At 37.8% G+C, this 27,623-nt stretch overlaps 1 protein-coding gene across 8 annotated transcripts in view; it reads left to right on the top strand.

Annotated features, from left to right (window-relative positions):
* BCAS3 (BCAS3 microtubule associated cell migration factor) overlaps nt 1–27,623 on the top strand; it is a 488,663-nt gene that overhangs the window by 213,789 nt on the left and 247,251 nt on the right. For all 8 annotated transcript variants that reach the window (XM_034752349.1, XM_034752354.1, XM_034752352.1 and 5 more), the window contains 3 exons: nt 15,716–15,816; nt 20,674–20,870; nt 22,746–22,843. In XM_034752349.1, the coding sequence (XP_034608240.1) occupies nt 15,716–15,816; nt 20,674–20,870; nt 22,746–22,843 (396 nt within the window). The remainder of the gene's footprint in view (nt 1–15,715; nt 15,817–20,673; nt 20,871–22,745; nt 22,844–27,623) is intronic.

Raw genomic sequence — 27,623 nt, 5'->3', positions numbered from 1 at the left:
TCTTTTCAGCTAGCAAGTTGCTTAGGGACATACCATTTGAAGACACCTACAAGTAAATGGCTAGTTTCTAATTTTGCCATCATAATGAATAGCCAGGAGAAAAAAAGAGATGCTGCACTATTTATTTATTTATTCCCATTTATATTAAAGCCTCCATTCATTGTCCTAGGTGCTTTTACTATGGTTAATGCATACAAAAAAAATAAAACTAGCATACATGTTGAACTGCTTATACATCTTCAAGCAGCGGTCACCTGCCACAATAACGATAATCAGAGCCCCAGCACTACATCTATAATCAAAGCAATTATGTGTTATTTAGTGTATGAATTTTCTTCAGCTCTAAATCCTGCTTGCATCAATTTCTGGTCATTTTTGTTCTTGACCTGAAGACTTTCGAGCAATTTTATGTGTGAATTTAATAGCATTACAGATGATATTGTGCACGGTGATTTCTAGGTTGTTGACTGGGCCAAAGTGACCCGATATTTGTTTTATTGATATATATCGTATAAGAGAATGTATAAAGGAGAGATTACAAAGTAGCAGCCGTGTTAGTTTGTATCCGCAAAAAGAACAGGAGTACTTGTGGCACGTTAGAGACTAACAAATTTATTTCAGCATAAGCTTTAAAGGAGAGAGTTTTCCAGGGCCTATAGTAAAACCAATGGTTTTCAACCTGTGGTCCGCGGACTCCTGGGGGGGTTTGCAGACTGTGTCTAAGGGGCCCGCGAAAGGTTGCCGTTATCAGAGTTCAGTGGTTTTCAACCTGTGACCCGTGGATCCCTGGGAGTCCACAGACTATACCTAAGATTTCCAAAGGGGTCCACACCTCCATTTGAAATTTTTTAGGCATCTGCAAATGAAAGGTTTAAAACCATTGGTAGAAACCTATGAGGCTTAAGAACACAGAAGACATATAAAGAGCATCCCATGATAGACAGGGATGACAGAGTCTTGTTCATTCCATATGCAAAGTTTGATAGCACAGGAAGGATTCAGACTGAGATAGAATAGGTACCATAGAGAAGTATTCAAAATGCAGAATGATTTTAATCCTGATTTTGTGTAGTTTATTTTGCCTTTCGTTTGATGAGAAAATTTCATTAAAGTGAACCTGGAAGCTGTATTTATACCGAAGTAGAATGCAGCTCCCCATTTCCTTTAGAACACAGTGTTAAAATTACATTTCTAGTTATAGTGAACCTCCACTGATAGTGAGAGGGGCGGGAGAAAGTGACTGCAATGTAAGAGGGAGTTCCACTGTATTATCCATCTGTGATCTAGCAATTATGTTGAGGGGACTTTTTTTTTCCCTGTTTGACAGATCCATATAAAAGTAGACATTATTTGAAATGCTCTTACTGCTAGGCAGGTACTGATAAGCTTTTGTAGCTTCAGAGAAAGTCTTAGTCTTTTCTTACAAGAGGAGGGTTGGGAATCTAAAACTCCGGGGGTGAAATCCTGGCTCAGTTATTTCAATGGGAAAACTCCCATTGACTTCAGTGGGGTGACATTTAATCCCAGAATTCTACTCCCAGTTCTGCCATGACTCAGTGTGTGTGACTTGGGGCAAATTGCTTCCCCTGTTTGAGTTCTGTAAAATGGGGTGATGTTTACTGTACCCACCTCACAAGGGATGTGAAGTGTTTTTGTAAAGAGTTTTGAACATGTATGGTTCTGTATAAATGCTAAGTATAATTTATTTTGTGACTTTGCTGTGTAAATCAAACACCGTAATGATTCTTGTTGGGGTTCTTTTAATGTAGGCAATTTATGAATTTCCCCAATGACTAGCAATTTCCTCCTTAAAAATGTATTTTAATACAATATTGTATCCACTCCATTGATAAAGTCCACAGTCAATCTTACAAAAGCTGAAAGTGAAATCTTTTTTTCAATCTAGTTGCCTGTTATTGTGGAAGGATGGTATAAAAATACCTTCAGACGTTTGACACATTTGGGCCAAACACATTTAAGAACAAGATTTACTCTAAATCAGAACAAAAATAGACTAAAATGAATATATTCAAATTGAAGCAAATTTGGACCGTACATAAAGTTGCCTCTTGTATATAGTTTTGTATAATTTCTCTCTTACTACCATGGAAAGGGGCACCTTCAAGTTCCGGGTAACAGTTTAGGCTCATCAAGAACAATTTTATGGAGAGGCCCTGCAGTTGTCAGAAGCACGCCTATGACAAGAATTAATATATTAACTGCTCTGCAGCACTTTTTGACAAATTGCTTACTAAATACATCAAAATTGATTGGACATTCTGTGTTTAAATTGACAAATGGCTACATTAGGGGAAGGAGGGAAATCCATTAATTACAGCTGCCCTCAACCATAGGAAATGTAATCATATAAATATAGATTTTGTTAAAGCAAAAATCTCTACTTGATTGTAGTGTTGCTGGTAAGTGTACTTGCACCTCATTGCTATTAAACCTCTAATAGGAGGCTTCAGAGGCAGTTCTTACTAATTGACTTCTGAATAATCAAAAGAGCATTTCTGTTGTGTTAAAAGAAATGATGCAGTGTTTACTTATCTCACTACAACCACTTCTGAAAATGTATTTATTCCATAGGTGAGTAGAACCCTGAGTGGAACCATTGAAGCTGGTACCATTTCATTCATTGTCCATCACAGGAGGCTGTTTTCTTTATATGACCCTAACTCTAGAATTCAAAGGCATGAGCCAGGTCGCTCTACTCAAATTCTTTGACCTCCTACTAGGCAATACTGGGTTGGTTTTTGTTACTTCTGTAAAGTAATTTGTGCTTCAGGTATGCATGAAGCTACTGAGAATTAAGTTTGTAAACTCTGTAAGACACACCTAATAAACATTTAGGCCCAGATTTACAGCTAGCATTGACTTGGCCAGTATAGTATATCTGCTCACCTGTGGACCAACTGTTGTGCATTTCACTTTTACTGCCTTTCATCCAGGGATCTCAAATTTGGCTTGCTAAGTGTTTACTAAGTATTGTCTCTAAAAGGATTGTGTTTACTCTATTTAACTGTTTGGTTAAACTAAGTGATAACACAATCTAGTAAGTAGTCTTGGGTCTCTGTGGTATCACATTTACACTTCCTCCTCTCTCAAATGCAAGTTAAACACCAGCAGCAAAATTTTTCTCTCTGAGCAACTTTCAGAAATTAATTGCCTATTTTACACTCCTTTCACACATTCCACTCGTGACACTGGGAATTCCACACATGAAATTGGTGCATATTATGCAATAGCGGATGGTACTGGGAATAAGAGTACAGACTTGAAAGGAGAATTTTGCCTTCAAGGGTATGTTCTCATCATGAGTTAGAGGTTTTGTCTTCTGTTTTCCATTAACACTAAGGTGGTGAATCACTGTATATTGAGAGGAGGTTTTACCCTATTATGAGATTTTATAGCTATGTTGTTACACTTCAGCAGTCCCTTTACAGCTCTTTCAAGTGGCCCTTGTTTAAATGCAGGTTTACATGTGACATGCAAAAGGTTTCAGCTATATTGAACATTGTCTGTGAAAATGTGCTATGATGCAATGAAAAACCAGACTTCAACTTTATTGACATTGGCCAACATGCCAATGGTATAGATTGTCCTTGCCAAATGAATACCTGACCTGTTATCCCAAATGGCTGCACTGCAGGATCCAGTTATCTCATACCAGACTGCAAGGCATTCGTCCTGTGATTGTCCCAGCAGTATGGTCTGTTGAATAGGGCACTGGACTGGGACTTAGGAGACTGCTGTGCTGCCGCTAAACTGCTGTGCGACCTTGAGGAGCAAGTCACTTCACCACTCTGTGCCTCTGTTTCCCCTCTTGTCTATCTTGGGACTCTCTCTTATTAAGAGGGCCCCAATTTCAGTTTGGGCTTCTAAGTACTACTGCAATACAAATAATAAATATAACCATGACAAAACTGAAGCTCATTCTCAGACAACAAATTGGACTATCTTGTAGCTATGCCTCCTCCAGTGCAGTTAGTCTCTGACTCTGTGACACCTCTTTAAGCCTCCTGACTGCATGCAGAGTTTCAAAGGTAACTAGCTGTGTTCCTCTAGTACAGGCACAGACTACCCATAACATTATGATTAATGAAAATTACAGGTTTAATATTTTCAGTGTTATGAAGTGATTCACAAACTCCAACTTGCTGTGTACACATGAGCTATGTGAAATCAAAGCAGTTCTCAGCAGAATATTGTGGGATTGACTTGTTGAAGATCTTCCACATGAAGGCAGGTAGAGGAGACTGTTTAATCTCTGTCGAATGAAGGGAGAAGCAGTCCTTTTGTAAATCTAGTAGGACCTGTCAGAGGACTTGCTACGTGCGAATGACTTTGCCTGTCATGACTTCACCCCAGCTGAAATTGGAGGAAAGTTTTATCTATGCCACCAACCTATCCATTGCTGGCCGAGCCAAGGATCACGCCCAGATCAAAGTTCTGTTAACATCAGTGCTGTTTGGGCTCTCTGTCTATTACACCAAGAACCAATTGCACACCAACCCAGCCAAAACACAAGTGAGTCTCTTCCATCTTCGGAATCGTGAGGCCAGTAGACAACTCAACATCATCTGGAATGGGGTGTCACTTGCCCACTGCTAGAATCCTGTTTACCTTGGAGTGATGCTAGACGGCATTCTCTCCTTCAAGGCACACATGGAGACGGCAAAAGGCAAAGCTAGCACCCGGGGCAACATACTCAGGAAGCTTTCAGATTCAAAATGAGGAACCAACCCAGTAACTTTAAAAGCTACCACTCTTGCACTTTATTATTTGGTGGCCAAATTTGCATGTCTGGTGTTGGAAAGATTGCTTCACACAAAGAAGCTGGATTCTGTGCTGAATGACAGCTGCCACTACGTCACAGGATGTCTAAAACCAACAAACTTGAATAGCCTTTATGTGCTTGCTGGAATCGCTTCACCAGATATTAGGAGAGCAGTCACATGCAAAATGGAATGATTACGACAGGTCAGAGATACCAGACATCTGCTACATAGCCACACTGCAGTAGTTAGCTGCCCGAAATCGTTGAAAAGCTACCTCCCTGCAACAGAACTGCTTTTAAAAATCACTGAAGGCTACGTGACTGAAAATGTGGTGCATACGGCTCAAAATACTCAACAAGGACGTCAAAATGCACATCAACGTTGCTGAACACCTTTCCACAGAGGATTGGCCGCTGTTGAGATGTTTAAATCACCTCTGAGCAAGAGTTGCCAAGTCAAAAGTCAATATGTGGAAGTGGGGTATTCTAACAATCCAGACACGTGTGACTGTTTTGAAATACAGACCATGGAATGTCTGTTGGTCTGTCGGCTCCTGGAGGAACCGTGCACCATGGAAGATCTCACCAGGTGTACAGAAGGGGCCATATCATGTGCCTAACATTGGAAAAACCTATGATTGTGGTGGGAGGACATAAGAAGCAGCAGCTAGTTAACCTTTTGGTAGTTTCCCCAGTAAACTGTTTGAAAGTAGGGAATCACATTACATCAGTGTTTTGGCATTTTACAAAAGCAATCAACAGCTTGGATGATACGTACTTATCCAACTAGATATATACTTAACCTTTACAGTCAAAGTGGAAAATTAAAGATTCATATTTTCTGGATTCTCCCTTTGATGTTATGTTTGTGTTTGCTGAGAAACATTGCCTTTAGCTAGTGTTGTATTTTTTTTTTGAAATTATACTTCATTTCTGCAGCATAATTAAGGAATGCAACATACTTTTCAAGATGACTCGCTGTAGCTACAAGCCAGTTTAAAGTAAATCTTCTTTCCAAAGGCTAGTCCTTCAGCTTGGAAAGATTCTGAATTATTCAGAAGCAGTCTAAAAATCCTAGTCATTCTGGAATTAGGTCTATAATTCCTCTGAAATCTGGAGAGGGTGTTTTTTGTAACCCAGCACAATGAGGCTTCTGATCCTGATTGACATATCCTGTGGCTACCATAATACAAATAACAGTAATAATAATAGTGGAAATAAATATATTATTGTCGTTCTTTTTAAAAAATAAATATTTAAACAAAATTAAAGTGATTTCTAAAGATATCTAATTTTTGGAAATTTGTTTACGTTTATTTTTAAACCAGTAATGGATTTTTAAGATTTTTTTGTTTTTGTTTTTTACAACTACATTTTTAAAATTTTCAGATGAAGCAGAACCTTGACACACTGCTCCTCAGAAAATTGATAGTTGGGTTGGCTTTGGTTTGTTCCAGACCTTCCGTAGTAGTTGATAACATACTGAGCATTTTCATGATTATAACCCAGCCTCCTCCTACGCAGTCAGAGATTAAAGAGCCTCTGCCCACAGGTATAATACTTTGTTATTGTTTCCTGGCTTCTATCTTCTGTTTATCTCTGCCACAACATTTATTTTTCTCTCAGTGGTATGTAAGTATTAGTCATGGTCACATTTCTCTTCTCTTCATTTCACTTTATCCTCATCATGCCTTTTATCTGTGTCTCAGAGCCAACACCTACCACAAAGAGTAGTGATTGTAGCACAGGAGAGCTGTATAACGCTTTACATGCTCTTCCACACTAACAAACCTAATCTGCTGTAGTTAACATTGTCACTGTAACAAGAGGCTTCAGGGAAGGGGAAGGCAGGTTGCTCAGTTTTTCTTTATCTGCTTTGAACAGCACTTTGCATCTTGAAGTTCATCATATTCTCTCTTTACTCTGAACATATTTGGTTCACAAGCCATTTGGAATTATTTAATTGTATAGTTTATTGTATTGTAAAACAAAATTCTCCTTTGTGATCCACACTGTAGGTATATCTTGGTTATTCTATTTTTATCCCATGTGCAATGTGCTAACGTGCAGAATATGCCCTAGACAGCTGTAGTGCTGATGAAAGTGGAGACGTGTGCCCTGATAATTGTTTCTTAATGTAAAAAACAAAATGAATTGAGACTTTTGCCTTTTCGTTTTCTCTTTGAAATGACGGGAGATGGTAAAAGGGAGTTGCTTGTTATTTCACTCTCTGATAAACCCTGGATTCATTACAACGGTTTGATAAGTTTTTTTTTACTGTGTAAACCATGTGTTTAAGTAGTGTAATAACATTTTCAAAACACATTTTATTTCTTCCTCATTTACCTGATTTACCTTTTTACTTTAATTGTTTTGTATTGACAAGACACAGCCAACTATGGGTTGTTGAACAAGTACGTTGTATAGACTTTTGATGAGTGTCCATGATATTAATCACAAACAGTGTGGAATAAAGCTTGGTACACAGTCATTTTCAGAGAGGTAGGATTTTTCATTAACCATGAGGGCATAAAGACTAGTGCTTTCTTGTCCTGACGTAAGTGTTTGCATTGTAGTCTACTAAATCACCCCTCCTTACATAAAAAAGTCTTTTAAGCGGAAATGTTAGTTTGTGTTTTGAGTGAAGGAAACTAAATCTCCCTTGTGATGGCATGGAGGTCATCTTGGCATGCCTCCTTTCAGTCGGGCATGGCACTGCAGGTGGGTCATGCCTCAGTTTCCCCTCTCAGGAAGTCAATTACTCCACTTCCTGCCCTCTTAACTCAATAATCTGCTGCTTGGGGCTGATTTTATTATAAAACCGCATACAAAATAGTCCATAACAAAAGTCCCAAATAAACAAAGGTTCTCCTGGCTGTCAGGGTTCCTCTGCAGCCTGCCCACTGAGTTCTGTTTCCAGTCCCCTCAGGTTGACCTCTGTCTCTCCGTATAGCAGGAGTCTATGTTAATGAAACAGTCACTCTGTCTCTCCAGATGGCAGAAGACCCCGTCCTCCACCTGGAGATGGGTAATTGAGACAATTATTATCCCTCTCCTTAAACCAGGAGTCTCCAGCTCTACTTCCTCAAGTGTGTTATCATTTAGCCCATTGTAGGGCCTTAGCCAGATTTTTCCTCAGCTGTGGCTTTCCCCCCTAATTAGGCCTCAGAGGCTCAGGATTCAGCAGGCCCATCTTCTCCTGCTGGTATCTGCCCTGCTATGAGAGAGGAGTCAACTTTTATACTGGTCCCCTCCTCCCAGCTGATTCCCAATTGGCTAGGAGGAAAGGGGGACGTTTCCCCACTCTCTCTGCAAGGCTCCAGTCCATGAGCCCTTAAAGAAACAGTAATGGGATTTCTTCCGAACATTTTTTACTCCTGGAACCATTTCCCCTCTCCCAATATCTCCCAGATCTCTCTTTGCGTGTATGATAGGACCTTTCAAAGTCTTAAAGGGCCATGCTGTGTAACGGGGTGGGTCAACCACTAGACATTACTGCCCTTAAGGAGCAGACAACCCCATCACAAATCTGCTTTTCACTTTTACTGATAAGAGCAAAGTTAAGTGGTATAAGGCAGGAAATTCTGTTCTTTTGTTGGGGATAGGTCTGAGCAGTATAAGTAGAAACAGGGCAGGTGTCACTTCATGGAAGTTGTCTTACATGGAAGTGCAGCTCTCCAAGAGCAGAATGTGTAATGTGTTTAGCCTTGATCAACATTTATGTAATAATCCAGTAAAAGTGGACAAAAATGCACTAAATGCAAGTTACATTCTCAAAGTGCGTACCAATTACTGGGGCAGTATATACATGCATGGACGTATACATGGCCACATTTCCCCATCCCAATCTGCTTTTCAAATGCTAAATGCTGGAAACAGCACTGCGTATAAGAATTAAAATCTTTCAGATGTGTACAAACAACAATAATGAACAAGGGCACATGCTGAAACATTTCTTTGCTGTTCTTACATGGTCATCTGGAACTTCTTAGAGAGGGGTCCATCAACACTGAGGGGTCAGTTTTCAAAGCGGTGTACAGGGATTTAGCCGCGCGACTCCTATTGACGTTAATGGGAGTCAAACGGGTAAATCCCTCCGCACCGCTTTGAAAATTTACTATTAAGCCTCTTGACTTCTCACTATATACTTTGATTGTAACACTAATCCATGGTTAACATAATTTTCCCGACAATAATGTCAAACATACTTTTGAAGTCAGTGAATTATAGAAATAGTTACCTCTTCCATAATTCTTTAAAGATGGCCATCAGATGGATTTCACAGTAGGTCTTTGCAGCTGAAATTATTTTTTAATACAGGAAAGAAGGTATTTATTGCTCATTGGTAGAGAATTGATAGTCTGCTGCACGCCCTCAGTATCTAAAGTTTTTAGTTCCACACTAATGCAACATTAACACATTGTAAGTGGTACAGTACATTCTAGCTGTGCCCAGGAAGTGTTTCCCCTCCACTTTTTGCAATAATTTAGGAAAGGAAGCTAGCATCAAGCACAGTGAAAATCTTGTAATAGAATTGAGAGAAACATTGAAGCCTGATTAAAGATTGTTATTTTTAGTGTTTAAAAAAACAAGTAGCCAAGGCTGCAGTCTACCAGACCAATGGAAATTAAAGAGTCATTAAAAATATATAAATAGTCACCAAAACTCCTGATAACTTCATCTCCTATTTAGATATTCCCTTTAGATTATAAACTGTGTGGTACGGGGATCAAGTCTTTTATGTCTGTAAAGCACCCAGTAAACATTTTGTATATAAATAATGAATAATTAAATACTTCTATAAGCCAATGAATGTGGCACAATAAATTGGTGTTGGGTTACAGAATTTCTCTACATAATTATATAATCTTTGTGCATATAACAGAGGATCATTCATAACATGGAAAATGTTTTGTTTTGTTTGCAATTGGGGATGAGCTTTTCATCAAGAGAAAAAGGAAGGAAATATTTGCGATTGCTTGAAATTCCTTTTTAAACAAGTCTACAGGAACAAGGCTTTTATTCTGTTACAGGGAAATTTACTTGTCCTTATTTTTATATATGTAATCAACTAACATACAGAGTATATCACCATTTAAGATTTCAAAGATAATATTTTCCAAAAGGGGAAATCTAATCATATCTGTGTGATGGAAGAAAGAATTTAGGAACATGCATTCACCATAATTATGCTACAAAGATTGATCGAGAGCTATTAGAATACAACTACTTGACAAACTTGCATTGATAAACTCTGGGGAGCCTGGAACCTAGTACATAAACCTACCTAGTGCAGGCGAGAGAATTTCTGTAAGGTCTGAAAAAAATCTTACCTGTTGAATTGAATGAAAAGTTGCATCAAGGAAACCTGTACTAGTACTGGTGTATTGGCTTTTGATTTGTTTTCATTGTGCATAACATAATGTAACTAATGCCATGAGTATCAACAGTAATATAGTGATGCAGATCACCTGAAATGTGTGGCTTAATCTTAAAAGAAGTTGTCCTTACGAAGAATCAGTTGAGGTGCATGTGATTTGTTCCTTTCTCTTCCTGCCTCCATCCATTCTAATTATAATTGAAACTGTAAAGAAAACACTTAGAAATCAGATTAAAGGGCCATTGTGCACACATCTTCCACACATTGTTATCAATAGTTTACCCAAAGGTAGATAGATGTATGCCTTTGGAGATTAATTATGAATACATTTTCCATGTCTTCGCTGGACTTTAGAGTCTATTGTAATTAATTTAAAATTGTAAATTGTGTATGTGCGAGTGAAATAATGGGAAGGCTTTTATGTGGCTTTTTTTCCCTCCAAACCTCTTTGTTTGAAATTCATTTGGATGCACTTTAGCTGGACATTTTTCTTGCACTAGCAGTTGCACGTACAAATGACAGAATGTATAATGGTCACTTCCCCATTGTGCCTTAAAATAACATTACCTCGGTATTTGCAGTAACCTTAACCCTGTATCTCTTATAGGGAATATCTAAGAGGTACAGTAAATATGTAGGGTTTGTTTTTTTTAAGTTACCTAAGAGCAACAGTTGTTTGTGTTAAGCCCCTGTGCAACACCCGACTGTCTTGAATGAACTATACATCTTGTGGTTCACAGTACTGGGGGAGAACAGCCTACGTGGAGCCTGTAGTTCTCCTTCTGCTCAGGTGGATGGGGAATGGGTGAGCTGAGCGGAAGGAGAGTAGGAAGTAATCTAAAGTAAGGAAGTAATCTACACCCAGTGTAGGATGGGTACAGGTTATTTATTCCTGGAGCAAAGGGAAAACCAGGGGCCATATTGTGACTCTGAGTCATAGTATGATCCCTGGTCTGCTCCTGAGTCAAAATCTATCCCTATGGCAGTGGGAAAGGTTTTAAAGAGTAACCACTGTGCATCTGCAAACCCATTCATTCTTGATTTGCACTCATAAGTGTGATTTAGAGAGGCAAGGACTGTCATTTATATGCACGAGTGATTGTGCCCAGATGAAAGTTATCTGTGCAAAATTTGGCCCTATATGTTTAATGACTCCGTACTTTCCATTTCCCACTATACACGTTACAATAGCTTGTTGTACTAGAGAACACAAACTAAACTTCAGTCTGGTATGAAATTTGAAATTATTTGAACTCCAGATTACTGTAGGTTTGTTAAAGAAACCAAAGTAACTGCAGCAAAAAAGTTAAGGTTATGTGGTGCAGAAATAATATGCGTTATTGGTTTTAATAGAAAACAAAGCCCCTGCAGTTGCTGGGGCGATATCTCTGTGCAGTCATGAAATGCCCTTTTCACAATTATATACAGTCTGTGGATGTTCTCTTAGGAAAGAATAATGTGAGGAAAGTGAAACTAGATACAAGGTGTGAGTTACAGTTAGAAAACTTTAATAACTGAACATCTCTTGTATCGAGGATCAGGGTGCAAGAAAGAGCCTTGACTGATGTAATACAGAACATGAGCAAAATTTGGTCTTTTTATATCTGATATTGGTGCAAGTATGTTCCTAAAGAACTCAAAAAGCTGTATTATTATAGCACAATATTAGCTGTGCTATTATTAGTGCCGTATCACACATCTCATTAATCCAGCTTTTCATAAGATTACAACTTCAATATAAAAGTTCCCTCTGGGCTCAAATTGTTGTAAACTTTCCTCTGGACTTTAATTAACCTTATCTTGGAACTGTCTATTTCTGTAAATAATGGGAAAGTTCATTTTTGTGATGTACAGATGCACAAGTCCAAATAACATACGTGCTCAGTTTTCCATAAGAGAATTTTCAGTGGACTAATATGATGACATAGCAGTGTTGCTGCTGCCGGCTAAACCAACATTTTTGCTGTTAGTCACTGAACAGCAACTTCACTGATCTTGACAGCTCTAGTAGTTGCCCCTGGGAAGGAGGAGGGGGAAAAACAGTCCATAAAGTTCCCATTGGTTTGAAAGCAGAAACATCTGCTGGAGTTATGAACAGTGTGTTAGCAGAGTTCCATAACAGGAAAGCCTGCAGTTGATCAGCTGTGCCCTCAAAACAGGCATTACTGCAGTCAATAGAATTTATTGCAGCGAAAGTTTAGGAGATATGGAGAAGATTAGGGCAACAGCAAAACGTGTAAAAATATGTTTTTCTTTCATGGGTTGAATAAATAAGGCATTACGATGGGCAGCATTGTTTCCTGTTTATATATTGGTGGTGACTCGTGTAGGTTTTGCGATCTGCAACAGATGTCTAGCTTCTTAATATTAAGTTTGGTTTGAGATAGTTTGAATCATCCTTAAGTTGTTGAGTAAGGTCTACCACTGTGGTAATGATATAAGTGAATACAATTTTACTATTGTATCCTGAAAATGCATGCTGCTTAAATAATGTCCTTAATTACCTACTGAACATTATATTGACTTCAGTGAATGTGGCAGATGCTTAGCACCTCATGGAAGAATCTCAGCACCTTGCAAAATGAGGCCCATAAAGAGGACAACACTGTATGTACTCTTTAAAAAATTAGGCCCAGGATTCATTTTGCTATGTTCCAGCTTTAAGAATGAAGTCATATGGCATTATGAGGGTGTTGGAAGCAGCTCCACAGTTGAGTTGTGTTAAGATATGCACTTAAAACTGTATTAAAAGCTCTTTATTTCACATGATATAAAGATTTATGAATACCCTGTGCTGTTTGTTATAGAGGCGCCGTTCTCTGTTTATGGTTACAGTTGTGTCTGCTTTGCTATTATAAATTCCTATTATTAGGGTTTACAACATGGTTGTAAAAATCTGCAGTGGGCGGAAGCTTGGCACATAAAGGTCAGCCCTTAAGCAATATTTTAAAATAATTTTTAAATGGTAATTTTTAGGTTACGCATATATAAAAATATTAGTTTTAGCTTTAATTAAGGTTGTTCAGTGGGTCTTGACATAAGTGCAAAGCTCTTTTGTCTTACCAAAGTAAAAATATTTTTCAGTCACATTTACTTCTGTCTTTTCTTAATTTGGTTTGTATGGTGCCTTCTGCTCCCACCAGTGGGTACAGTTCCCCTGGTGTAAACTCCAGGGCCCTAACTTTCAAGCCATTGTTCACAAACAGGTACAGGAGAGAGAAGTTTCACCTGTCATATTATTCTAGGCCCCTGCATTTTGCTCCTTTAAAATTTCTGGAGCTTCCTCCAGTGTAAAGTTGCAGTTGCAGGATAATGCTGCCGTCACTAGGAGGTACAGTGATGGGGCCAGAATGATCCAAGGACCAGCAATCGTGAGATTATATTCATCCTTGCAGTGGCGATTCCTGTGAAGTATGAGGCACCACGGCAGTTTCTCTTTGTAACAGGCAAACTGCAAATTATGTTCCCTGAAATTATATGTAAATATTGAAAGCTTTGAAATTTCTCTAATTCAGCATGAGTTAAGTAGCCTCATTGTGCAAACTGAAGAAGTGGAGGGGTTACATTTTTTTTTGTAGCAGCCTGTGTGTGTATGCTATTAAATTAGGAAATGGAAATAAAACTATTAATGAGCTTGCAAAAGGACCTGTTTTTCCCCCCTGTATAAAAGCAGTTCTCTTGTTCCTGTCTTTTGGATGACAGAGAGACATAAAACTGAAGTATTAACTCCTCTTTAGTAATGTAAGATCCCATGACACTTCTCAGAAGAGATATGGCGTTGATTCCAATGATATGGCCAAATTCCAGCTAAGGTACTCTGCCTACCTAATTTCCTGCAATAGTTTCAGCTGAATACAGCATTCTTTACAGAATGTTACATAGTCTTACCCTGCTAATCAGTTGTCACAGAAGTTGTATTTTACTGGTGGATGAAACAATCTCTGTATGTTGCTTATATGTCGGTGTAAAGGTCAAACTCTGCTCTCCATTACATTCATGCAGCCTCATTGGGTGCAATCTTGTCAGTGGTAGATGACTACATAGGCTTCTCTTTGCAAACGCAGAACAGTGATAACAGAATGGTCCAGCAATGATATTCCTGGAAGAGAATCAACAAGGAGGATCCCACTTAAGGAAGTGGCATAAAATGAGCAAAAGAAACGAAGACCGGTCTTTTAAAGTCCATAGCAATCTTTAAGGGCCTAGCCCTGTAAAAACTTATGCACATGAAGAACTATTGATTAATGTCCCATTGACATTATAGCAGCTGTTTGCATGAGTGAAGCTACTCATGTATGCAAGTGTTCGCAGGTTCAAGCCTTGATTTTGTATAAGGTGGTTAGAGGCTACAGGGTTGGGAGCATTAGGAATGCATGCATAGGTGGGTAGAGGTCAGAAGAGGATGCAAATAAATCATCATACCAGAGCTGGCAGTTGCCTTCTGTGCTACCTTTTTTTGGACTAGTTCAGGAGAACCCAAAGCAATTACAAATGTAGGGCAAATTCTGTTCAATTGCATCTTTTGTTCCAAAATATGTGTGTTATATCCAGTTTTTCAGAATAATAAAAAAAATCCCATTTCTTAAGTGAGAGATCTTTAACTAACAGCACAGTGGTTGCGTGATGTGTACCTCTGTCTAATCTGCCTATTGTCTTTCCTAAAAAGGTGCTCTAGTTTCTCCCCTTAGACTCTAAATAGCCTAGACCTCTCATGTTACCTGCCCAATTGTACATATAGCACTCTTATAAAATGTTAGCTATTTGCACAGAAGCAAAAGGGACTTTGCTGAATAGGAACAATGCAACTTTTTTTTGGTTTCGGTCTGTTTTCTGCTTTTATATGATCAATTAATCATCTGTAGATACTAAAAATAACCAGCGTGTCATGTTTTTCATGAATAGATTGTTACTATTATAAAATTTAGTAATTTTATAAAACGGCTGCTGAGATGTAAATCATCTACTCCCACCTGATTAAAAAGAAACCAGTCAGTTGCCAAGTCAGCTTCAAATTAACTGCATTAGAGCCATGATGAGATGATCATATTTGTTCCTGAAGCCAGGGAAGAAACTAAGTATTCAAGGTCGGTATGCATGCCAGTGCCTCAGGATAGGTTTTGTCACTGTAGCTTAACATAGTTCAACTTCTCTTAAAGTGGACAATTTGAAAAGTTTGTGCAGCAAGCTTATATCATTGACAGTGGCATTTGTCAGTGTGAAATCCCTCAAGACACATGGGAAGGGCTGTCATCTTTATTGAAGCTATTTTGTATGCTTGTTTAGAGCTTCAGGCTGAAAGAAGAAGAGCAAGTTGGGTTATCCTAGTGTCTGCTTAGGAATAAATAATATGACTGCCTCTAAGTTTTCAGAAGAGGAGCTTCTTTAGCATTTACACCATTTATACTCAGACTGATCTTGCTCTGTGTTCCAGTATAAACAGTCAGAGCTTTGTGAAAGTATGTATGTTGTCATACTAACATATATATGAGAAGGTACATTTAAAAAAATTTGATTGAGAAATCTAAATTTTTCTATCTTCTTTCTTTTCACAGTGGTTCCACCTGGGAGTCCTGGACCTATTACACGACATGAGTCGTATGATAGCTTAGCGTCTGACCATAGCGGTCAAGAGGATGAAGAATGGCTTTCCCAGGTATGGGTTTTGGTTTTTTGGGGGAGGTGGAGAGTGGTTCTATATTCAGTTCTGAAGAGAAATGCATCCTATCCAGTACCAGTGAATTCCAAAGCTTTATTTAAAAAAAATTCTAAAGACCACAGTAAAGCAACATAACACTTGTAAACCTAATTTCAATCTTGACCTAAGTGGAATCAGTTTGATGGTCTCAATGAATTCCTAGTGGATAGGTGTCCATGTTTTAACAAGCATAAACAAAGCCTCCATCCTGTTGGCCCCAATTACATCCTTGGCAATCTCTGCGTGGATCAGGAAGGACTGAATTGGTCGTGGAGAATTATCTGCCTTCCCCAACCCTGCAGACGTCCCTTTTGGTCAGGATTAAACAACGTTAGTATGGCAAACTGGGGAAGACTACTCTGTTGTGACTTATGCTGCACTCATTCTGCCCTAATGTAAGGCTGGAGGGTTAGTTGACTAAAGCATTTCTCTTTCTCTCTGACCGCCAGTCACCACCTTTCTCCAGCGCTAAATCTGCTCAACTGTTGCTGAATACAAACAAATGCACATAAAACATAAACTTTGAAAAGTAATTGCTCCTTGACTTAGCTACTGACTTCTGAGTTAATGTTTCCCTCTGTAACAATAGATGACATGTTGCAGGAATAAATGTTTCTGTTGTCTGAGGTATTATCAACCGTTAAAAGAGGAAAGTCAGATCTCTGGACTCAGGTTTTGGCCAATAAGTGGAGACAGAACCAATTTTCAAATGATTTGGTGTAAACTATAAATGTATTTGTAATTTTGGAATGCATTCTGTAAGGATGGGACCATAAACATTTGAAACAAATTTAAGGGAACAGAAAGCAAATTGCTTTGCAAAACCTTTCTAAGTCATCTTTAAGTCATAACACAGAAAAATAAAGATTGAAGAATATGATGTAATATCTTTATAATTCAGCTATTTTTAATACATTGTCTAATGGTTGATAAACTCTGTTGTTACAGAATATCCTAATTTAAGACTGGAAGGTTAGTTAACTGTAGTACTTTATGATGATCTCAATATGAACGAACTATTTTGAATACTAAACCAAACCTTTAAGTTTTTACTCAGGGAATATTCTCATTACATTCAGTGGGTGATTTCCCTTAGTAAGAACGAGGTAAGGATTTCATGATTTGGTTCAATGCAAAACTTCAGCTTACAAACACAGCATATAAATAATAAAGTGAAATTCCATTTCTGTAATTTTTTTTTAGATTGACCTTTGAAATTTATTTTTGTAAGGGTTAAAAACGATGAAAAATAACTTAATTTACCAAAGCAATTATCCAGCACTTTCAGGATTCATTCTGACAGGCAGCCTGAATTTTCTTCAGTTTGGATACATTACTATGTAGGTGTCGTACTTTCAGTGCTTCTGTCCAGCTTTCACATTTTAATTTGGCAGTATTTCAGATATATTGCATTGCCTCATGGATATGTTGAGGATCTGCTACATCCAGTGACTTTTAAACCATATCTAGTATATTCCTCAAATAAGACTGCAGTCCTGCAATAGGTCTATACAGGTGTATACATCTGTGTCTCGTGGAGCCCCAGTGATTACAGGGATCCATTCACAAAGCCATGGCCTAAGATTTCAGTTCTGGTTTCACATTGATATGTCAGACCTGGTGACACTGTCTCTATCTTGTCACAGCATAAAGACAAACGGAGAAATCCTGGCCCCATTGATGTCAATGTGAGTTTTGCCACTGATTTCAGTGGGACCAGGATTTCAGCCAGAGTTTTTAAGAGTTTTCCAAATACACCTCTACCCCAATATAACGTGACCCGATATAACACGAATTCGGATATAACATGGTAAAGTACGCTCTGGGGGCGCGGGGCTGCGCACTCCGGCGGATCAAAGCAAGTTCGATATAACGCGTTTTCACCTATAACGCGGTAAGATTTTTTGGCTCCCGAGGACAGCGTTATATCGGGGTAGAGGTGTACTGTAACTACAATGCAAATGTTATATCATAATCCACGATCCAACATCATTTAGTTACTTTACAACTTAGCTCACATTACTTGTTGGGTTATTCTTCAGTGTAGCAGATGGTTTACAGAACAAGAATAAAGAGGACATACAGCATAGAGGATTGTGTGTTGCTAATAAAAAGATGATTCAAAGTAGCAATAGGAGCACAGCGCTACTCAAGTCTTGTCATAAATACTCTGTAATAGAGCAGCAAGTATATTTTATATGAAAAAAATTCCCAAATGAGGTCTCTTATTACACAAAAAGAGAATCAGGAAGTGCACCAAGAATGCTTAGTTTTTGCTAAGTGAAAAGAGTGATGATATCTCTTTTGAACATGAAGATCCTAGCTTTCTCTAAGCAAGCCACTTTAGATTAAGCCCAAAGAGCATGTATGTTTTTCAAAATTAAAGTGTTGTTATCAACAGTAATAGCATGCAGTGAAAAAACACTGCCCTTCACTTCAACTTTTCAATTAGAACAGTGGGTAATGTGTGCTGTCAGTGTGAAGTAGATACAATATGTTTGTCCTGCACACAACAGGAGAGTGAATAGGAACATCTGGCCATAGCCTCGGTAAAATTTCAAAGGCATCTGTTTACCTCTCGGCTCTGTGACACTGATGGTTTCAAGCTTAAAATATACAGAATGCTTTATCTGTGGCCTAATTTACATTGCTGCATAAAAGCTACTTAAATTATAAACCTCTACAGTCAATCTGAGTTACCCCAAGATAAATGGAAATATGGAAGTAGTACTACGCAGACTATGCTTTTGTCCTCCCAGGCTTGCAAATAATTGCCTTGGAACGATATTTTCTAGGCCTTTAAAATTACCTTGCGTAAGAATCAGAAGTCACCTAAAGCACAGAAATGTGATAATAGTTAAAGAAAACTGTATGATGTTAAGCAGGAAGGCACATCTATATGTAACAAAACTACCGAAAGATGTAAATACAGATGTCTTCAGTGTACTGCATTCTATTTGTTTGTGGAATTATTTATTGTTTTAATAGCCTACTAAATTCCTACCATTTTCTATCTGATTTTGTGCTTTTGAAAATACCTGTTCACCAAAGTTTAAAAATCAGAAACTCTTAACAGGAAAAGAAAACACTAAAGTGTCTTTGCATATGCTTTGTTATTCTTAACTATATGTCTTAATGGTCTTGTACTCCTGGCTGGGTTGGCCTGTTCATTCTAAGTGTCTACTTTCACAATTACATACCTTTTCAAAACAAAAATTACTAATTGAAATTCTCATGCTCGTTTGCATTCTTAGAGATGACTTTTTTTAAGTGTTTGAAAAAATTGAGGATCATCTGGTTTTGAGGTGTCTGTATGAAAAAAGGCATCTTTCACATGTCCAAAAATATTTTGGATGCTCTTTCCTGTTTTGCTTACTGGAAATGACCTATTTTGTAAGATTCAGACAGGCCATGGATTTAGTTTCTCATTAGAGCAAGTATCCTTGAGGTAAAGGATGAAATTTGTTTAAAGTTATTTGCAAACATCAGAAATTTGCGCACACTGCATGGACTTTCTATACTCTCCTCTCCATTTTAAAGTATGTATGGAAGTATGAGGCCTCAGGTTATGTATATATGCACTAGTACATGGAAAATAAACCCTTTTGCTTTTGTTTAAATTGTCAGACTTTCAACTGAATGCATATACGTTAAACATTTAGCTGTCTTGCTAAAGTAAGTGTATTGTATATACGTGGTTGTATTGTATATATGTGGTAATGTGTGTATGGCTGGAGCTGTATGATCCATTACAAATGATGTTGTTTTTCAGCAAGATGGTCTCTGCCAGCAGTAGCTTCAGGAATGCCAACAGTAATTATCAACTTTGTTTTGAAATACAATTCACACTTTATACATGTGAAGAAGTGCTTTTTACAGTGTGAACTTTCAGAACGATGCACTGAACAAAATTGTAACAGCTTGCTCTTAAAGAGAGGTCTCCCTGACCTGGTCGGGATTAAAGTTGTTGACAAAGATGTATGGGGGAAGGTTTTCAGTTGCTTCACTTGGTCTAGGTGGACAAAGACTGAATTACGTTCTTCTCTGGTTGTTACCAAAAATTCTAAATTGTTAGTTTCATAGCTATGGAATTCATTTCGCAATGGTAAGAACAAGGTACAAACTTGGTCATATGAAATAATAGTCATGGTGAATGTCATGGGCTCCAGAACAGTGTAAGAAGATTCAGAGATTTTGTCACCTAGAAATATTTATAAAATTGAAATTATCAAGGGAAGTTGTTTTCTCATCTTGAGCAACACGTAGGGCTTAATTTTCAAAGTCAGATGCCTTAATAACATTTCTGACTCTCGCATATGGAGGCTTAGATTAGCACGCAGGTTTAAAACAGGCCTTCGAGTGCCTAAGTGCCCATATGAGCATCCAGGTACAAGGTTTGGACATGATGTGTAGGAACCCAGATTTGAAAATTGGATTCACTGTAGATTTTTATTTTGAAGGGTTAAAATGCTGTTAATTTTTAAAATAGTTTAACCCAGAATCCCGTTTAGCTTCTACACCCATTTAATTCCTGATCAATGGCTGGATCCTGCAAGGTGCAGAGAGTCTCCTTGTCCATTTCTGAGTGCCTTCATCTCCCACTGAGCCCACGGGACAGAGGGTTCTCAAAGCTTTGCAGGAGGCCCTTTATAGGATCAGATCTTATATAAGCAAAGCCATTCTGTATTTTGCTCTGCAGAAATGTCTTCTAAGGAAATGGAGCAAAATGCCTCTCTCCAGTTTGGTTGCCCTGGGATTCTAGAGGGTTCATGAGATTGAGGGAATTTCTCAATATGGTGTAAAATATTCTTCTAGGTTGAAATAGTGACTCACACTGGACCTCACAGACGCCTATGGATGGGCCCCCAGTTCCAGTTCAAAACGATTCATCCCTCAGGTCAAACAACGGTCATTTCATCCAGTTCTTCTGTGCTGCAGTCACATGGTCCAAGTGACACCCCACAGCCTCTTCTGGACTTCGATACAGATGACCTTGATCTCAACAGCCTCAGGTAACAATAGTTAATTTTACAAGAATGTTTCTTAGTTATTTACACACAGATTAGCCGATTGCTCAAATAAATTCTTCCATGTAAACGCATAACAATTAATATCAAGCTTGTCTGGGTCAGATACTTAGACGATCACATGCCTTGTTAATGATAAAAATTCATGTAGGACAAAGTGATGATAAAAATTTCTATCCAAATATCTTTAGTGGTCGCCTAGATTCCCTTCTGTTGCCGCTTCTTGCCTGAATAACAATGGAAGATGTGCAAAGTCCAGTTGTCTTGTTCTATTGCACTTAATCTCTAAAATGTTCAGTGCTTCATTGCCTTTCACAGTTTCTGCATTGCTTAGCGACATCATTTGCTATAACATGACTAGGAGCATCAGGGTGTAGACTTATAGCCTGCTGACTATAAAGGGGTCAGTGTGTTGGAACACTAAGTGAACTACTGGAATGTCTCCCCCCCCCTTTTTTTCCATCTTCTTTTCTTTCCTTGTTCAGTGTATTATGTAAAATTCTGGTACTAGATTTGAACCTAGTGATGCCTTGAAAACTTTTTCCCTCATGTATGCTTTTTTTGTCATTGGCAAAATGACATTGTCTGATGGAAGTGCGTTTTTATCTGCCTCTTTGCCAACAGCAAGAACATCTCAGTGCAACAAAACAAAAGTCGCTGCTTTAGTTGGTTCATGACTTCTATTTCTTCTTAAAGAGTAACTCATATCCTTACCTTTTTTCAATGTACTTTGTATTGGGTTTGCTTTGTTTTCCTCCATTCTTATTTTTAAGATTTCCTAACACTATTAGCCACTTTCTAGGAGCAGTTGACTTCCTTGCAATGTGTCAACAATTGCTAATAGATTATCAGAAGGTGCCAGAGTGAAACCTAGTGCTGTTACTCTGCTGAAAATGGGTATAATAAAAGAACCAAGTAGTTCATCTCAATACATTACCCCAAAACTTTCAGATGTTAGTCATTCTCAGTTTCATTAATTTAAAGTTATCAATCTTTGAATGTGGGCTTTTTGGGGGGAGGTTGTTAGTATTTATTGGTAGCCAGTGATTTTTAAAAAGTGCCATATTTGTCATACATTTCTGCTTCCCCTATGATAGCTAGAAAGAGTTAACAAACTTTAGAAAGTCTACATCTTTCAGAGCCAACAGATGATTCTGGAACCTAAAGTTTCATGGTATTGGCTCTCTGGGATTTAGACTGTATTCCCATCTCCAACGAATAAAACAGTGCAAGTGTGGAAGATGACCAACCCTGCTGAAAACTATGCAAACTCTTCTGGGCCCTGAACTTGATGTGAATAGTCTTTACTCATGTGAGTAGGCCCATTGACTTCAATTACATTGCCCCCTCTGTAAGGATATTCTGGATTGGACTCTTAATGTGTATAGCTGGCTTTCTAAGGTTCTTTGGAACCCAGCCAGCTGATGTCCAGATGCCGGATATTTAAAGAATTATACGAATATATATAAAAATCATTGATTAAATGAAGAAAGATGTATGCTGGCAGGAGAGTAGGTAGTTAAACACATAAACTTTCCCTGCCAAGCCAAAGGACTTGTACCATACCTGTGGGCAATAAGGGGAATTTGTGGAGTGAGGGTTTTCTTTTTTTCTTTTTTCTCTGGGGCTTTCTAAGAGCGCTAATCCTAAGAAAAAGTATTGAGACACTTAGTTTTCATGAAATTTATCATCCATTGCTTGGATCCACACACCAGTGGAAAATAAAAGCTTTCAACACTTGGTTGATTTTAGAATAAATAGTTCTTTAATTGATTGGACTTGTTCAGCTTTCTTGATTTAATAACAGCCTTAATGAGCAGTGATTTTGACGCAGGTGAAACATGTGATTTTAAATTTCAGGATTCAGCCTGTTCGCTCTGAACCTGTTAGCATGCCAGGATCATCGCGCCCGATTTCTGATCGCAGAGGAGTTTCAACGATGATCGATGCTACCTCAGGTAAAAAGCACGTGTGTTGATTTCATGTTTTGATTGATTAATGGCATTTGTCGAACTTTTATTTGCGTAGTAACATGCTGTTACTAACCAAAGCCATATATTTAAAGAGCTGTCAAAATTTTCAGATCTACTGTAGGGTCTGTATTATCTTATATTTAATGAACTTATATTGAAAGCTACCAGGATGATGACTTATTTTGCCTTTGATCACTCGAATGTGAAGTAGCAGTACTGACATAAAATCTAAATACAATATATGTGTTCAATTTACTGAAACGGAATATCAAAGTGCCTGATCTAAAGAAACAGAAGGTGTGTCAGGGCCAACACAGGAATGCTTTTATTAGTGAAAGCATAAAGTTTAGAAAATCATTACACTAATAATCTCTGTCTATCATGGTTATAAATTACTTACCAATGAAAAATATCCTTGTATATATTAGCAATGTCTGTGAGTGAACTCTCCCTATCAGATAAATTAACCAATGTTTCTTTAGCAGGAATATTTTTCACTGACTCCTTGTGCAATGGAGAACAACTTTAAATAAACCATGATTATTTCAATATCAGCATAATAATATATGTACTATCAAGTTTTCTGCCTTTGTTTCTTAGTGCCATGGTATACCATGTATAAAGAAACAAGGGCAGCGGGGTTTTATACTCCAGTACAGCTGTATAGAATGTGAAGGTTCCACACAGCAGGATTTTCTCAAATAAAATCTCTCACAAGTAGAATTATTAAACACACAGCATTAGTCAAACAGTCGAGTCAGAGAGGATTTTAATCTTTAGCGATTTGAAAATCCCTAGAGACTGCTGATTGGATTGAGGTTTAAACTGTAAAAGGAAACTGCAACACATAAAGAAACTGATTTGTGAAGGGTGTTTTAAAGAGAGTTAAAATGAAAGCTCCTCTTCCGGACTCTGTTTGCTATAGATATAAATTCTGAATCCAAGATATTACGTTTGTGTGCCAAATCTATTTATTTTGGTGTCTTTTTCTAGATCCGTGTTTATAATTAAGTGTAGTAATTACATTCACACTCCGTAGTTAAGGTTGTGTCATCACTGACATTAAAAATCCCTATTTTCAGACATTTTAAAGTTGTTAAATTAACTCTGCTTGAAACTAGGTAGACATCTGGGACTGCATCCTGGGAATATTTTTAATAAATGTATTTGAAATATTGAGAAAATTATCTTGGCTATATAGGGAAACCTACAAGTATCAAAACGGATACATTTTTGTAGTAGTTCATCTGAAAAATGTCATTTTAAAAAAAATAAAATATAACAGACTTAGCTCATCATGGTAACCTCGGACAGTATATTTGAAATTTTGAATACCAAATTATTAATGTTTTAGGCTATTCCACCCTACAAATCCAACCATGGCAGCTGTCCAGCATAGTTAGTGGCATTTGCAGGGTGGCTAGAACAACACAAAGAACGGTGACCTAAGTCCTTAGCTAGTCTATAACATGGTTCTCTAATATGATTCTATAACCGAGTTGTTCCATCTATGCTACAGACAATAAACCGTGCAAGAAGATGGCTACCTCCCTGTGCTAAATAACCCACTTCGGTAGTGTAGATGGGGCCTTTGTGTAAAGTGGCTCATATGCATGTGATGAAACTTTTTTTGGTAATGCTTTTAACCTGTGTGTCCACATTAAAATTAGTATGTATTGTTATAAGACTACATATGTTTATTGTACAACAATGCAGTTTTGTTATAAGCCCTCATAAGTTTCTTACAAACAATACATGGATTTTGCCAGTGATGTGCTGATAGCAATATTTTATTTAACTCCACTTCCAAACAGTTTGGATTTGAATTGATTTTTTGATTCAGAGACTTTAACCTCTATTTGAAGCCTTTGTATTGGCTGAGCCCTGGTTCTTTCCCACACAGAAACTATTACTCCTTACAGGTTTCAGAGTAGCAGCCGTGTTAGTCTGTATCAGCAAAAAGAACAGGAGTTCTTGTGGCACCTTAGAGACTAACAAATTTATTTGAGCTTAAGCTTTTGTGGGCTAAAACCCACTTCATCGGATGCATGCAGTGGAAGAAACAGTAGGAAAATATATATACACAGAGAACATGTGTGTTGCAATACAACTGTAATGAGGGTAATTAATTAAGGTGAGCTATTAGGAGAGCTATTATCAGCAGAAGAAAAAAAAACTTTTGTAGAGTGGATGGGTCATTACACAAAGAACATGCTAATTTTTCCCCCTACTGTTGCTCACACCTTCTTGGCAACGGTTGGAAATGGACCATCCTGATTATCACTACAAAAGTTTTTTTTTCTTCTGCTGATAATAGCTCACCTAATAGCTCAGATTACATTCGATGGTTTAGTGAGGTGGCCTCTCCTAAAGGGTTAAGTAGCCACAACAGAATGCATGCACTTTTTCTCAAGGTATCATTCTGCACTTGAAAGGGAGTCCAGCAGATAAGAAACAGAGTATTTAGCACACATTCTCTCTTCCTCTCATCTTTTCATTTTAAAAAAAATGCTTAATGGATGTGTGCAGCAAATTACATTAAACTCAGCTTTGACTGTAAGGATTTTATTTTAAATACCGTGCTTGAGCTGCATTACATTTTTGTCTTCCAAAGTCCAGTACTGTAAATATTCTTATTTCCTGCTGATATTACCAAGGCACGTCCTAAATGGCTTACATTCTTTATGAAAACAAGTTTATTGGCAAATACCTTTTTAGGTTTGATGGTTGGGTTTTTTTTTTTAAGTAGGTCATAAATTTTTTATTACCTAACCTGAACCAGGAAGTGATTCTTCAGTTCTGACCCATACATTTGAGTCTGTTGCACTTTATGAAGATACTTATCTGGCTGTTTGATTGCCTGTTGCTTAGAGATGTGACCAGTGTGGCGCCCCTCTTATCAAGTTCTATCACTTGGTCTTGCCATCAAAAGATTGCAAGTATGTGTTTATCATCTTTGATTATTCTTGCAGCGCATTTAATAGCTCACACACACACAATCCCTGCCGGTGACAGCTCTGTCTTTGTGTTTAACACGACAACAGTGTACATATTTTTATTATGATAATTTTTATAGGTATGTCAGCAAAACCATGCTATCATGTAAAATTTTCTGGCACAGAGGATTTAAAATAATTCTTAATTTTAAAAAGTATAGGCCACTTGCACTGATGTAAATCAGGAAGATCTCCAATGAGAGCCAGGGAGTTATACCAGAATAAAATCAACGTTACTGAGTATAGAATTAGGTCCATTTCTGTAATAAAGAAGTGAGATCTAAGTATTATGTTAGATAGAATTTAGTAAATTATATTTAAATTATGGAAGGGCTGTTTTTAACAGTAACGATTGGAGGTAGGTTTTGTTGGGTTTCTTTAATGAAAATGACTTTATTTGCTCAAGTTCTATTTACATCCTTTTTATTGGGTTAACATTTTGATAGAGTTACCTTGGGTAAAGTTAAACATTAGGGGTTATCTTTTGGTAAAGCATAAATAATTTTTTGTTTGTTTTTTGGTTGTTGTTTTTTCCACAGTATACAACCAAGTTTACATGCATGTGTTGATTTCAGTCCCAAATGTTGGTACTTGTTCAGATGCTGCAACCTGATGAGGATGTTTTGTTTCTGAATCACTTGTTTCTCTGCTCTGAGAAGATTCTGGGTATTGGTGATTATAAAGAGCTATCCTCAGTCTAAATCTGCACATAGAGCAGGCCAAATACTGCCTCTATCTTGGAGTACCTCTTTATTGTGGCAATCTCATTCACATGAATATACATAGCAATCTAGGTACTGAATCTGGGGAGGTGCATAAATACTCTTGTTAATTATCATCATCTGTTAATAGAGGCCTTAATTCATGCATCAGGTTGTATTGTGCTCTCTCAAAAATCAATTCTTGCAACCTGCCCCTACCAGAAAAGCTTGTATAAAATGTATATGTTGCCTATTCTACAAATACATTCGAAGCAAGAGGAAGGACCAAGGACCGGGTACTCAATCGGGGGGGAAAAACAATACCAGAAAATGTGGAAATGGCAGAGGTGCTTAATAATTTCTTTGTTTTGGTTTTCACCAAGAAGTTTGGCGGTGATTGGACATCTAACATAGTGAATACCAGTGAACATGAAGTATAATCAGAAGAGGCTAAAACAGGGAAAGAACACGTTAAAAATTACTTAGACAAATTAGATGTCTTCAAGTCACCAGGGCTTGATGAAATGCATCCTAGAATACTCAAGGAGCTGACTGAGGAGATATCTGAGCCATTAGCGATTATCTTTGAAAAGTCATGGAAGACCGGAGAGATTCCAGAAGACTGGAAGAGGGTAAATATTGTACCAATCTATAAAAAGGGAAATAAGGACAATCCAGGGAATTACAGACCTGTCAGTTTAACTTCTGTACCCAGAAAGATAATGGAGCAAATAATTAAGCAATCACTTATCACCTTTGAGACTAACAGAAGTATTGGGAGCATAAGCTTTCGTGGGTAAGAACCTCACTTCTTCAGATGCAAGTAATGGAAATCTCATTACTCTCATACTTGCATCTGAAGAAGTGAGGTTCTTACCCACGAAAGCTTATGCTCCCAATACTTCTGTTAGTCTCAAAGGTGCCACAGGACCCTCTGTTGCTTTTTACAGATTCAGACTAACACGGCTACCCCTCTGATACTTATCACCTTATTATCTAGATGTTTGCAAATTAACAGTCACCATGGATTTGTCAAGAACAAATCATGTCAAACCAACCTGATAGCTT

This window comes from Trachemys scripta, chromosome 18, assembly GCF_013100865.1.
Source record: "Trachemys scripta elegans isolate TJP31775 chromosome 18, CAS_Tse_1.0, whole genome shotgun sequence".
Classification (NCBI taxonomy): domain Eukaryota; kingdom Metazoa; phylum Chordata; order Testudines; family Emydidae; genus Trachemys; species Trachemys scripta.
Note: the sequence above shows the minus strand (reverse complement) of the source record. Positions and strands in the feature narration are given on the sequence as shown.